This window comes from Heteronotia binoei, chromosome 4 (genome assembly GCF_032191835.1).
Source record: "Heteronotia binoei isolate CCM8104 ecotype False Entrance Well chromosome 4, APGP_CSIRO_Hbin_v1, whole genome shotgun sequence".
Taxonomy (NCBI): domain Eukaryota; kingdom Metazoa; phylum Chordata; class Lepidosauria; order Squamata; family Gekkonidae; genus Heteronotia; species Heteronotia binoei.
The window spans coordinates 88,029,101-88,043,274 of NC_083226.1; the positions used below are offsets into that span (position 1 = coordinate 88,029,101).

General features: G+C 40.8%; 2 protein-coding genes across 3 annotated transcripts in view; both read right to left on the reverse strand.

Moving 5' to 3' along the window:
* MINAR2 (membrane integral NOTCH2 associated receptor 2) overlaps positions 1-5,589 on the reverse strand; it is a 42,404-nt gene extending 36,815 nt beyond the window's left edge. The window contains exon 1 of the mRNA XM_060236418.1: positions 5,425-5,589. Coding sequence (XP_060092401.1) covers positions 5,425-5,589 — 165 coding nt within the window. The remainder of the gene's footprint in view (positions 1-5,424) is intronic.
* Positions 5,590-7,657: 2,068 nt separating this feature from the next.
* Positions 7,658-14,174, reverse strand: part of ADAMTS19 (ADAM metallopeptidase with thrombospondin type 1 motif 19) — a 248,877-nt gene continuing 242,360 nt past the window's right edge. For both annotated transcript variants that reach the window (XM_060235511.1, XM_060235510.1), the window contains exons 22-23: positions 9,106-9,283; positions 7,658-8,204 (exon numbers count right to left, since the gene is read on the reverse strand). In XM_060235511.1, coding sequence (XP_060091494.1) covers positions 8,053-8,204; positions 9,106-9,283 — 330 coding nt within the window. In that variant the 3' untranslated portion in view covers positions 7,658-8,052. The remainder of the gene's footprint in view (positions 8,205-9,105; positions 9,284-14,174) is intronic.

The window sequence follows — 14,174 nt, forward strand, 5'->3', positions numbered from 1 at the left end:
CTGTGTAGAAATGCAGTCATAGCTCTGCAGTTTGTCAGTGCAGCTGTCAAAGGCTCAGAATTCTTGCTAGAATTCATATGTTTTGCATTAGAAATTTATTCTGAATTCCATTCAAGACATGTAGGTTGTTGGTAGCTATGTCTATTTTACAGGTGTTGGACACAGCAACTGATCCCCAACTTCAGCTGTCTTCACAATGGGAGGAGGCTGAGAAGGCACAGGTATGCTCTTGCAAGGAGGAGGGGCAAGGTCCTCCATGTTCACAACCCCCCAATCACTGCTGGTATATTATAAACTATGGCAGATTATGTGATGGGGGAGAGGAGATGGAGAGCAAAGGTTGGTGAGATGAACAGAGGCAGGTGGCAGCTATACATTTCATGAATGCAGTAGATGGATGCATCCATGGGGAAGTGCAAACCCGCAAATGGTATGTGGGGCAGCCATTCAGCATGAGTGTCCTCTCCCCAATCATAGGGAATAGTGCAAAATGTCAGCTGTCTCTGGGAGTCTTAGAACAAATGTTGAGTCCAGTGGCACTTTTGTTCTACTCCTTCAGACCAACACGGCTGCCCACCTGGAACTATCTTCCTGGGAGTCTTGACAGAGCTATGCAGTACGTGGCTATCTGTACGACTTGAACAGGAGGCCGCAGGCATAAGAAGCCCATGCTGTTCTGCAACACTGTGCCATCTTTCCTGTTCTGATATATACAGTGTGAGCACTAGGAACTCTGGTGGATTCCAAGCATATCCAGATGTGTGTTTGTGGCTGGCTTCATCTCTAATGTGCAAAGTGCAGATTCTACTCCTGCTTTTTTCATTTTTGTTGCTGATTGGCTTGTAGCTGACAAATGGGTTTTATTTTATTCCCCCCTTCCCCTTGGTGAGATCTGAACTAATTCACTCCTGTTTCTCATACCAGTTCTTATTCCTAGTGAGTTATTGGGAAGCTGACAGATATGGTTTTCATAAATGTGTAGTGACTGTGTGTCCTCTTGCTGCTGCCCTTGTGCTTTTATACCCTTTGCTTCGCAAAAAGTTGTTCTTAGGGGCATTTCACATGTACCTAAAACTAGAACTCTTTCTTTGGAAAGGCCATGACCTTTCTGTGGGAAATCTCTCATCAAGAGTTCCTCATCAAAGGCTCCTTAGAAAGCTTGAGAGTCATGGAGTAAAAGGACAGGTCCTCTTGTGGATCAAAAACTGGCTGAGTAATAGGAAGCAGAGAGTGAGTATAAATGGGCAGTCTTCGCAGTGGAGGACGGTAAGCAGTGGGGTGCCGCAGGGCTTGGTACTGGGTCCCATGCTCTTTAACTTGTTCATAAATGATTTAGAGTTGGGAGTGAGCAGTGAAGTGGCCAGATTTGCGGATGACACTAAATTGTTCAGGGTGGTGAGAACCAGAGAGGATTGTGAGGAACTCCAAAGGGATCTGTTGAGGCTGGGTGAGTGGGTGTCAACGTGGCAGATGCGGTTCAATGTGGCCAAGTGCAAAGTAATGCACATTGGGGCCAAGAATCCCAGCTACAAATACAAGTTGATGGGGTGTGAACTGGCAGAGACTGACCATGAGAGAGATCTTGGGGTCATGGTAGATAATTCACTGAAAATGTCAGGACAGTGTGCGTTTGCAATAAAAAAGGCCAACGCCATGCTGGGAATTATTAGGAAGGGAATTGAAAACAAATCAGCCAGTATCATAATGCCCCTGTATAAATCGATGGTGCAGTCTCATTTGGAGTACTGTGTGCAGTTCTGGTCGCCGGACCTCAAAAAGGATATTATAGCATTGGAGAAAGTTCAGAAAAGGGCAACTAGAATGATTAAAGGGCTGGAACACCTTCCCTATGAAGAAAGGTTGAAACGCTTAGGGCTCTTTAGCTTGGAGAAACGTCGACTGCGGGGTGACATGATAGAGGTTTACAAGATAATGCATGGGATGGAGAAAGTAGAGAAATAAGTACTTTTCTCCCTTTCTCACAATACAAGAACTCATGGGCATTCGATGAAATTGCTGAGCAGACAGGTTAAAACGGATAAAAGGAGGTACTTCTTCACCGAAAGGGTGATTAACATGTGGAATTTACTGCCACAGGAGGTGGTGGCGGCCACAAGCATAGCCACCTTCAAGAGGGGTTTAGATAAAAATATGGAACACAGGTCCATCAGTGGCTATTAGCCACAGTGTGTATATATATGTGTGTGTGTGTGTATATTTGGCCGCTGTGTGACACAGAATGTTGGACTGGATGGGCCATTGGCCTGATCTAACATGGCTTCTCTTATGTTCTTATGTTCTCTGCCAGATGAACTGTGGTGGTGTTTGGGTGGAGTGACAATACTCTCTCCCTGTGTGTTGGTTTGTATCATACAACAAGGAATTCAAATCCCATCTTCCGATCTCTCAGAACTGGGGATTTCTGCTGGGGATGCCTCAGTCCTGCCTGCAGAGTGGTGCTTTTCCTATGTTCTTTTGTTATGTTCCATGTGTGGGTGAAGTATGGTGATATCAGAAGCATGCCACCATCAGTGTGCATTGGTTGGCTGCTTCCACATGTGGTCGAGATGGCATATTAGCATGCCACACTGTGATTGGTTAGACTTGACAGAATCACTGTAAAATTAACTGCAGTTGCAAATGCTCTCACCTGCCTGGAGACCTTTTTATAAGTGTTTTTATAACATCAGGACCTTTTTTAAGTGTTTGTGCCCTCATGAAACAACATCAGCTTCACTTTTGTGTAATCTGTACTGTTTTTAGGATTTCTTTGTCCATCTCTGTAGTTTAGGTTTTCAAATGATGACAGATAACAGTGAAGATTAGTTTTATTGTGTTGTAACTAAAGTAACTGAATGGGGAATAAGATCTAAACTATCAGTGAAAGTAGTGGGGAATGCCTATGTATATATTTGCTTTTACCTGGGACTGGGGATTTAAATTGCTGATGCATTATCTTTCAGCCGGATGTTAAACTTGCAATGTCTACAAATAAATGCTTAGAAGTGGGTAGTCTAACAGTTGGAAGGCATGCATCATAATTATGCTTTTGCAGAAGAATGCGGAAGTTTAGAATGTATGCCATCAGTATTTTCAGTACACGAAAGACAGCAGTGTGGGGTGAGGTGGGTGTGGGAGGAAGTTATTTATGTAGATTTCCTTTTTATTTGCCAGTCAGCATTGGAGAGAGTTACTGGAAATCCACATATACAAATAAAAGTTTAAGAATTTGATATTTTTGTTGCAAAGACAACTACATGAAACCACATGGCCTGCAAGACCATCCTTTTCAGGATGGCCTTTGAGGATTGCTGATTGAAGGACTGCTGGATTCGCCTAAGTGACTTTCGCCTAAGTGACTTTCGCCATCATGTTAACTGACAGAATAGCACCAGAAATGCCTACTGTTATTGTTAATTTATTGTTAACTGTAAATTAGAATGGTTTTAAGACTAATGTTGATTTTAAAAGTTTTGTATAATTATTATATGGACATGTTGTTAGCCACCCTGAGCCTGCCTAGGCAGGGAGGGCGGGATATAAATAAATTATTATTATTATTATTATTATTATTATTATTATTATTATTATTATTATTATTATTATTATTATTATTATTATTATGCCTGAATCAGATCAGAATGATAGTAAATACCTAATAATGCATGTGTTGAGAGAGGGGAAGCGAAGACCAATGTCTAAAACCCACTGAGCTTACTAGCAGGGGAAAAGGATGCCTGTATATCTTGGAGGGAAAAATAGAAAGCTAAGCTTTAACATAGGTTTCCCTGTGTATGGATAGAATCATAGACTCACAGAGTTGGAAGGGGTCATAGAAGTCATCTAGTCCATCTCCTTGCTCAATGTGGGATCAGCCTAGAACATCCCTGACAAGTGTTTGTCCGGACTCTGCGTAAAGACTTCCAGTGATGGTAGCTACAGGGTAAAGGCTTAGAAAAACTGTACTCTACTTCCTTTTTCAGGCTTCAGCATATATTGGCATGTGTTGGAAAAACAACACTTGCTGATGTGAGCTGAATGGTGGTAGCTGTGCACAAGCTATCTGTGGAATTATTAAATTCAAGTATTTCCTAAAGGCATCATAGACTGAGATATCAGTCTGATAAGGCTTCAAGTGTTGCTCTGGGAACCAAAATACACACATAACTCAAATGGACTGAACATACCGGTAATCATTCAAATAATCTCTGCTTTTAAAAACATTTATTTTATCCCTTAAGAAGATACGCTGGATCTGACCCATGGTCCAGCATCCTGTTTCACACCAATGAGATGCCATCAGAAAGTCTAAAACAAGGGCAGAAATGCTAAAGTTTTCCCTTGCTAATGCCTCCCAGCACAGCTTTTTAGAGAATTAATCCCTCAAAACATGGAGATTCCATTTAGTCTTTGTGGCTAATAGCAGTTGATTATCCTGTTCTGCATGAACTTGTCTAATCCCTTTTTAAAGTCTACTAAACTAGTGGCTATCACCACATCCTATGGCAACGAATTCCACAAACCAGTTACACATTGAGTGAAGAATTTCCTTTTGTATTTCGAAAGCTATGTCCCATCAACTTCTCTTGGTTTCTGAAAGTTCTAGTGTTATGGGAGGGGAGGGGGAAATCGCCATCTACTTTCTCCATTCATACTTAATTTTGTAAACATTTTCATGCCCTCCTAGTCACTTTTTTCTAAAGTAAATTGCTGCAAACTATTTAACTTTTCCTTCATAGATCTAAGAAGGGAATTACAATTCTGGCTGTCTTGATTCAGTCCCTTTCATACCAATCCCTAGTATGTATTTTATGGGCAGCAACCACCAGGTCGGAGATCCTATATCCCAGCAGCATGTATTTAAAAGCAACCTATGGCCTCAGTGTCTATCATTTTACATTCAACCTCATTCACCATGGTATCAGCCAGTAATCCAGTTTAAAGGATTTTTTTGAGTACCCTTCTTTTGTTCTCTTGAATAATTTGGCATTATCCATATACTTGGCTGCTTCAGTTTACTCCCAATTCATAGTTTGAGAGGTGGCAGCAACTAACCACAGCCATCTTTGAAGGTTCATTTTCTTTATTCCTCAATTTTAAGATGCATTGCTGATAAAATTTTCTGTGGAGTGTTCCAGATGGCAATGTCCTCCTCCCCCTAGTATGCTATCATTACCACATAAACACAGTGAAATACTGACAGTACAATTCTAAACATAGTTGCACTCTTCTAATCCCATTGACTTCAATGGCTTTAGTATCATTCTGCTAAGGACTGCACTGAACAAAGTTAGTCAAAAGCAAAGGAGCAATAGCAAGCAAAGGAATCATATAATGGATTTCCAAGATGAGATATAAAGCATCACACTTTTTAGTTCTATAGTAGCTTAGTAAAGAAATAAGTCTGCTCCTGCAGCTACTCACTTGTGAATAGACTCTGTTGTGCCATTGTTGTTCCCCTGGAAAATGTGTTTCTGGGAAATTTGTTAGCCAGGTTTGTAAAAATATTGATTTTTTTGCTAAAGATTTCACATCTAGCTGTAGGAATTTATCAGGATGGTTGTTGTTTGGCAAGGCAGAGAGATCCATGTTTCCTGAACACACTAGTGAGAGGAAGCTGTTGTTCCCCAGAGCAGCTACTTGGCTTTTCTATAATTAATTAGATGAACAAGGATACCTCCATTCTCTACCTGACACTATATCTCACCCTATTTTGTGCCAGGTAGGCTCATTAGCTAGTGTCTGCACATCAGGAAGGATTAACTCTGTTGCTGCCTTGCCTTTAGAAACCTAGGTTTTGTTTTCAAACACGTTTGAAGGGTAAGGAAAGTTCCCATTAAACACAAACAATTGGTTTAATATCTACGAATCCTTGCATATACTAAAGCAGACACATTTTATGTGTCTGGTATTTTAATGAAGGTTACAGGAAATGGGAACAAGAATTTCCTGTAGCAAGCAGGCACAAAAGTGCCAGTGGTATTTACAATGTGAAATTTAGTAATTTTTATTGCAGTTTTATTGCTAGTACCGTATATCTCAGATGTTCATTGAAAATATCCTTGTGGTGATTCAGGTTCAACTCTTTTCATCTCTTGAGAAAAGGATCTTGTTTAACGGTGATGAGAAATACCTTCCTTTTCCATGAATCCTAGAATCATCCAATTTAACAGTTTCATATATTCAGTTTGATGCTGTCCATTTCATTTGATTTGTGGGAGTCAAGGGTATATAAAAATGAAGACAATTGTATATATTTTATTGATGTTATAAAATCACGTGACTCATGTACAATATTTTCTCATAAGGAAAATGTTAGCCGTCTTGTTCACATTTCACAAAACTGTAAACAGTATCTTTATAGAGATCTTAAAAAAATAGAACTTTGTCACAAAATTAACTTCTATTTTTTTTTCTAACCTGAAAATTTAATCCAATTCATATTAAGTAATACGATGTTTCCCATTTGTAAAATGCCATGAGGACACTCACAAGCACCGAGAGCTAGGTATGGATTTCTTATTTGAAACATTTATGACATATTAAAACAGTACAGACTTCTTTCATCAGTTGTTATGAACTCTAGAATGGTGTTTCTCTACACTACATCAAACAGTGCAACAGAGATTCAGTGTAAATCTTTACAGTGTTTAATTGATTCAACACTTGTGTTCAAGTATGTGTTCATGTACATGACTAAAATTCCCATTTTGTTATTTTTGTCTGCTTTTGATTATTAAGTAGATTACAGTAGATCATTTCCTACAGTATATTTCTAAGGACATAGCTAGTCCCACCCCTGTGAGATGTCCTAGCAGTCCCCAGGTGCGTTTATCTAGAGAATGTATAGTATCTACACCAGAGGTCCCCATCCTTTTTCAGCCTGTCAGCACCTTTTGAATTCTGACACAGGGTGGTGGATGCAACCATAAAATAGCTGCTACAAGAAATAAAGCCAATCATAAATGTCAGGGAGTGAGGTCATACATAATTCTAACAGTAACTCTTCAACATTTCAGACAGAAGCTCTGTTTAACAGGATGCCTTTTTAAATGAGCGTATTATTTTAAAATATTTTCTTACCTACACACAGCTTACCTTCAGTCACATTAAGACCCATGTGCTGTGGTGGCAAATGCTGCCAGCAACTTTTTAAAAATTTGCACACCCAATCAGATTTCTAATGGCTAATCAGAAGCCCTGATGGACAAAGCCCCACACATGTTCTAAAAACACTTAGCAAGCACCAGAAAAAAAGTGTTGGTGGGTGCCATAGTGCCTACATGCATTCCTGATCTATACAAAACATGAACACTGATGGAACCTTCCCAGGAGCAATTCCCATTATTGTGATGGCTAAAAAAATGGTTGTCAGGTAGCTGTGCATAAATGTTCTGGATCACATTTTTCATTTGCCATATGAACACATTCCTGGGAAGAGTTAAGCTACATTGCATGGTAGAGTCTGGATATCAGAGAAACCCCTTAGTAAAACTTTCTATTCCATGTTGATAGCTCACCCCAAAATCTGTTGCAAAATTATCAGTCATTGAGCACCAATAGTTATAATAAAATAAAGCAGTCATTTTCTGCATACAGCAAAATTATTCACTTCAATAAAAAAAAGTTCATGATTACATGATGGCTTGTTTTTGGAACAATGCAACGGACAGTTAAGCATGCTCATCCCAGTGATTTCAAGTTATCAGGATTAGCACATTTAACTACACACAGTACTGTACTTTCTGTTTTGGTGTGGGTGGGGGAAAGGCATATTACCCTACTGAATATAAACATTTAAAATAGTATTTTTTTAAAATCTGATAAATGTATCCAAAATAATTCATATAAAATTAATTATGGAAACTCTGGAATAAAACAAAAAAATGCTATTTAACCAAAATAAAAATGTTTTGGCAGGCAAAAATAAATTAATTTGATTAAATTACATGTAATCTGATGATATTTGGTCTGAAGAAGCGTGCTTGTTTGTGTGTTTATAAATAATGTGACTGTGATGAGCTCAGTGCTAGTCAGGCTGCTTGCCAGTGGTCAACTCTTTTGTTGCATTTTCTGCGCATAGAAGTCTCTGCATGTCTCACAGCACCGCTGATACCACCTCATGTCCTGACAAAGGTTCTTCTCTCGTATTACTCTGCAATATACAGGCCACTGGTCTCCGAGGCACTTGAATGTTAAAGCAGCTGTAAAGAAATACAAAAGCGAAAGGCTACATTAGTATGCATATATATGTTAAAGATTCCAAAGTGATACACATTCTCAACCATATGATGGATATATAATTTGATTTATGAAAAGGGTGTAACTCTTTCCTATACGCATAGTTAAAGCACAGTTTTTAGCAGTGTGTAGTGTGTATACTAGTGCTGAAAAGAGCTGCCAAATGATAGAGATTAATTGGTTAATTGTTGTATGAATTTTGATAAGCAACAATATCTGAAAAAATATACAGTGTATTCCAGAAAGTCCCAGATCAAATCCTTATGTGAAAGTATATCTCATTAATTCTATATAATATACATATCTCAATAGAACAGATAATTCTCCTTCACTCTAATCTCTTTGAGCATAGGTCAAGAAAGAAGTCTTTTGACAAGCATTTACAACTTGAGTCTGCTGAACATTACTACCGATTTTATACTGTATTTTCTTTGACATATTTTGAGATGTTTTATGACACTTCTGTAATGAATGTTTGAACTACTATAAACTGCTATGAAAGCACTGTTGTACAGCAGTCTATAAATTATAGTAAATACATGTAGTTCCATGAAGTGTAAAATTCCAAGAGTTTCTCATTGTAACTTCAGGATAGTTCTGCAGCCCACAGAGCTGAAGCTTCACAGTGTCTATGGGACAACTACATGAGGTCACATAAATACTGGACATAAGGAGGAAGTGACAACCCATAGCATGAAATGAAAGAATTCTGGTGGGTCCAGAGTTTTGTTTCTTTGGAAAACTGAGGGAACAGAATGCATGAATATGGCTTAGTGTATATTACAGTACCAGAATAGAACAGGTGTTACTCCTGTAACTTTAGTTATAGAAACATCACCTCCATATGCTATTGCTGTTACTTACCTAAGCGAGGAGATGTAATTGTGTTCACATTAATTTTTTCATTGCACGGCTGCAGGTGACAAGGTCTGTAAGCTGCAGGCTTTTCAGATGAAAAACATTCATTGCCATGCCTTCCTGTGATCTTGTGCATGCATTGGATTACCCGTGACTGCATTCCTTTGCCACAGGTGATGGAACACTGCAAGGAATATAAAAAATCAAGATATAATCCTTTCTTGTCCACAAGACCATATTTAATTCAAGCTGGTTATTAATGGATTTTTAAATAAAACAAGTTTAAGTCCTTTTGTTCTTATGCTTTGTTTTAGTTTTTTTGTTAAATATTGAAGAACAGAACTGGTAGATGGGGGCTAGAAGAGCAGGTATATACTACAATTGTCATTGAGCTTTCCTTGGATCCCTATTTTTATGGCTACAGTAGTAGATTAAAGTAGAATGGGATTTACTACTTTGTAGGTAGGGGCTTATATTTTTGGCTGTTCATCTAAGTAACAGACTCACCACATGTACAACATTTACACAGCAGGGAGCAGACTGGATTAGACAGAAGGAAGCAGACTGCATTTATCCCTGATTTGCTGATTTGTTTTTATTCACAGAAATATTTTTACACCTGGAAGCATTAAAAAGTGATACTTTCTACTTGCAGTCTAAAATGGTACCATCTATTCTATCACTTTAAAATTCTGTCACCTGATTCCATGTGTAGACATGGCCCAGCTATGTAGAAGAGTGTATAGACAGAAATACAATGTACATGTTTTCACTTCCAAAACATATTAATATGTTTGCCTCCAGTTTTCAGAGCAAAAGAATGATTTTCAGGAGTGCAGAGTACTTGTCATACCCCATAGCCTTTAAAAAAATTAGTACCTGTTCACCTGAAAGGAGATCAGTTTTTTCCCCTATATATGCCATTTTAAATTCTCATACAAGTTATAGATCTGTAAAGTAATTTTTAAAAAGCCTTCTGTGTATAAACCTTTTTAGGGACATTGTTTTATATTCATTGTAATCATTTCACGAAAATATGGCACCAACTTACTGGTTGCTGTACATTGTGGTTCCAGAAGGGGGCAAAGCAAAGGAAGTGTGGTTTTGCAGCCTCAAGCTACCTGCAGACTCTGAGGGGTGGGACTGGCCGCATTGGCTGGCCAGCAGCATCAGCAGAGGTAGCCTGGAGTGGTGTGTGCTGTGATGCCCCATGGCTATCTAAGCCCAGCACTGCAGCTGGCTTGTCTTCAGTTTGGCATCATCAGCTTGAGTTTGGAGCATACTAGGAGTGCCTCCAGAAGGTGACCACATGCTCCAGCCCAGCAAAAGGAAAAGCAGCTGTTCTTTGTCAGTTTACTTTGTTCCTGATTGGACCTTAAAGGGAGCTCCAGCTGACCCACATGCTCATGTGCATCAGCTGTTCAGCAGCAAGCCAGCTTGCTTTTTCAATCTAGCAGAACATGCAGCTCTTTTACCTTTACTCACAGTTTACCACAGTTCCAGACGTTTTCCAGTATGAACAGCCCTCATTTTGATCTGTCCAGATTCTGAGTGTCCAGATTTGCACCATCAGCAACTTTTCCTTCAATATGTTTACAGCATCTGGGATGCTGCACTGGCAGGGCCTGAGAGTACCAGGCTTCAAGGTGTGGTAGCTGGGTCCTTGGGCACATTGCTTTCCAGGGCCTCTTAACACCAGTTGATTTTTGCCATACCACGTGACAATACAGGGTTTTGATGGAAGAAGCATCTAGCAGGCCTGAGGCAATCCTGCTTTTGCTGCCTGGCACCCCCAGCCTTATTTAGCAGATCCCCTACAGGGTGGCTGTTTTTTAAAAAAAATTGGGCTGCAACAACCACACTCCCCACCCTTGACTTGGCTTTCAATGCCAGGCTGCATCCTTGGTTTTGTTACAGAGTTTATTTAGTCTGTTGCAACACAAGATGTGTGTGTGGAGTACAAACAAAATCAATAAACAAGCTTAGCAAATGAAATTAAAGGTAAAGGTAGTCCCCTGTGCAAGCACTGAGTCGTTGCTGACCCATGGGGTGATGTCACATCATGATGTTTTCTTGGCAGACTTTTTATGGGGTGGTTTGCCATTGCCTTCCCCAGTCATCTACAAATAATACTTACCAAATGAATGAATGAATGAGATATATAAAGTGCTGGTGCATGATTATTAAGTCATAGTAATTTTAAGAACTGATGTTTGTTAGTAGCATTTAATAATATTAATAATTCCATAATTAGCTAGCAGTGGTTTTTTTAAATAAATGCAAATTTAATGGCTGAGGCTATTGAGGGTCTGCATTTCTCCAGGGGCTGCTCTGTCTGCAGTTAATTCATAAGTGGGGAGAGAGACATACTAGTTTTGGACTCTTACTCAGACCATCTTCTGTCCACTGCCACAGATACATTTGTGTTTTTGGCCATGTCTCCAAAGTTGTCCACTGCTATCAGGAAGCTCAAGACTGGGCTCTAGTCATGGGAGCCAAACACAGCAAGGCCACTGCTATAAGGCAACCCCATGGGGTCACATGGCAGTAGTTGTGCCCCCAAGGATGCCCTCTATGGCACTCAGGCACCTCTCACCAGGCCAGGACCCTGGGCACTACCTCCAGGGGAAAAGGCGAAGAGCCTCCACACCTCCTGTTCACTATAAGGTGCTGGTCATTACCTTTAAAGCCCTATATGGCCGAGGACCTGCCTACCTTAGGGACCGCCTCTCCCCGTATGTCCCCCAGAGAGCACTGAGATCTAGCTCTCAAAATCTTTTAAAAATCCCTGGGCCAAGAGAAGTTAGACTGAAGACAACCAGGGAGCAAGCCTTTTCAGCAATGGCCCCTCGATGGTGGAATCAACTTCCAGAGATGATGCGAGCCCTGCGGGACCTGAATCAGTTCCGCAGGGCTTGCAAAACCTTTCTCTTTCAGCTTGCCTTTAAGACAGAATCTGGCTAAATTGAAATTGACCTGTAGCCATCTAGCCATCTTAGGTATGATTGTGACCTATAGCACCTTATAGCACCTGTTTATCTATGTCAATTAATTTATATAATTGAATTGTATTTTAAACTCTTGTTTACATTATATTTTATTCTAATCATGGTGTTCCATGTCTGTGAGCCGCCCTGAGCCCGCCTTTGGCGGGGGAGGGTGGGATATAAAAATAAATTTACTTTACTTTACTTTACTGTCCCTATGGCTAATAAGCCTTTTTTGCAAGGCATATCACAAACATTAATACAGCTATGAGAATGTCTGGGGTCTTGCATTATGTCACCAGATCCTTCCACTGCTCCTGCTCCCACGGGGTGAAGATGATCTCATTTCCCAGCAGAGTCCAGATCATCCAGCAACTGTCATGGCAAGCCCCCTCCCCCCATGGAAACCGTGTGGTTGGCATATTGACAATCACATGGGGAATGTCTTCAAGGCTCATTCATTGGCAGGTGATGCCCTTTTGAAGTTCTCTACCCTCTGCCAGCTCTAATAGCAAAACAAGATGAAAGGTTGGGTGCTGCTGGAACCTCAGGCTCTTCTTCAACTGAACAGTTCTAAAATTACTCAGATTTTGGACATGCGCCTGGCACTAACCCATTTCTTTTAAGGCACTGGCATTCCTGCTGACAATGTACTCTAACATGGCCACTGCCAAATATCTTCAGCATGGGTTTGCAAAGCATTCTGCACACCATTTATGGGCCCTTGTGTCCCAATGGACTGTGGTAACCTCAAGTCCACAAAGGACCTGCCAGACATAGTTGTCTTCAAGATAGCCAAGGAGTGCAAAGCAGCTAGGGTGGCTCACCCATTTACTGCTCCACCACTTCCTAACCTCCGAGTTTCTGATTTCAATGTGGTACCTAAGAAGGCTTCAGGTGAATTCTGCCTAATTCATCACCTGCCCCATCCCAAAGGCTTCTGTAAATGACACCATTGCTCCTGAGTTATGTCCTGTGTTGTATGCCTCCTTTGATCAAGCAGTTAGCTTAATCAGGTCTTGTGGCCCTCTTAGCCAAGTGTGATATCCTGTTGGCTTTCCACCTGTTGCTTGTTTACCCTGGGGATTTCTGCCTGCTGGGTTTCAAATCTGGCAGCAGTTTGTGCATTGATGCTGATGGGGTGCTCAATAGCTTTTGCCACATTGTAAACCTTCAGTATCTTCCTGGAATGGGTGGTTAAGGATTGCGTGGGCTGCCTGCACATCACTCACTGCCTGGATGATTTATTTGTAGCCCCCACTGGCACATCAGCATGCACAGAATGCCTAGCTGTTTTACAGACCCTTTGTAAGGAAAAGCCCCCTACTTTTCATACACATGGACATCGTGATCACCAGTATGGTTGCCAGGGTGCTTGGAGTTTTGACTCGCACACATCTGCTCTAAGAAGTGGACTTTGCCCACGGTTGCTAAGGCTTATGTGGATACTATAAGCCTTAGCTTTGCAGCAGCATTCTACATCTCTGGATGGGTGTTAGCCAGAACTACAGACGAGCTTCCAGCTGTTCCTTGTGTGCCCAGTCTTGGACCGCTGCAGTAGAAGAAGCCACGCCACCATGAACTGTAAAGGCAAACAGTTTCCAGCCTGTTTCCATGAACCAAAGGCTAACACCACCAGAATCCATCTTGTTTTCCTGACTCCATATCCAACAGCTGCTTCAACTTCTGCATAAGGCAATCAAGCATATCTTAGGCATGGATCCTGCCAGACCACTCAAGCCTTTGTCCAACAGAACTCAGGACAAAGACTGGTGCCAGAAAGAAGACTAAAGAAGAGGAAGACCATCTTCAGCCAGAGCCAAGTTCCTTTGTGTAAACTGGGTGTTACCTAGGCCATGATTTGACTCTCTATTGTCACCCTTTCAGATAAGTCTAATAGTTCTAAGCATCTCCCCACCCAAGTAATCTCTCTATTCTTCTCCCCAACTGTCATTTTGGAGCCTCCCCCTGGTCCATTTCAACCTGAAAGTTCACTCAGGTATCCAGAATCCAGGCAAGTCCATTGGTCAAGAGCAAGCACCCAATTAGGTGCCACCAATGAACTTTCTATTGGTTGTCGCAGTAGTC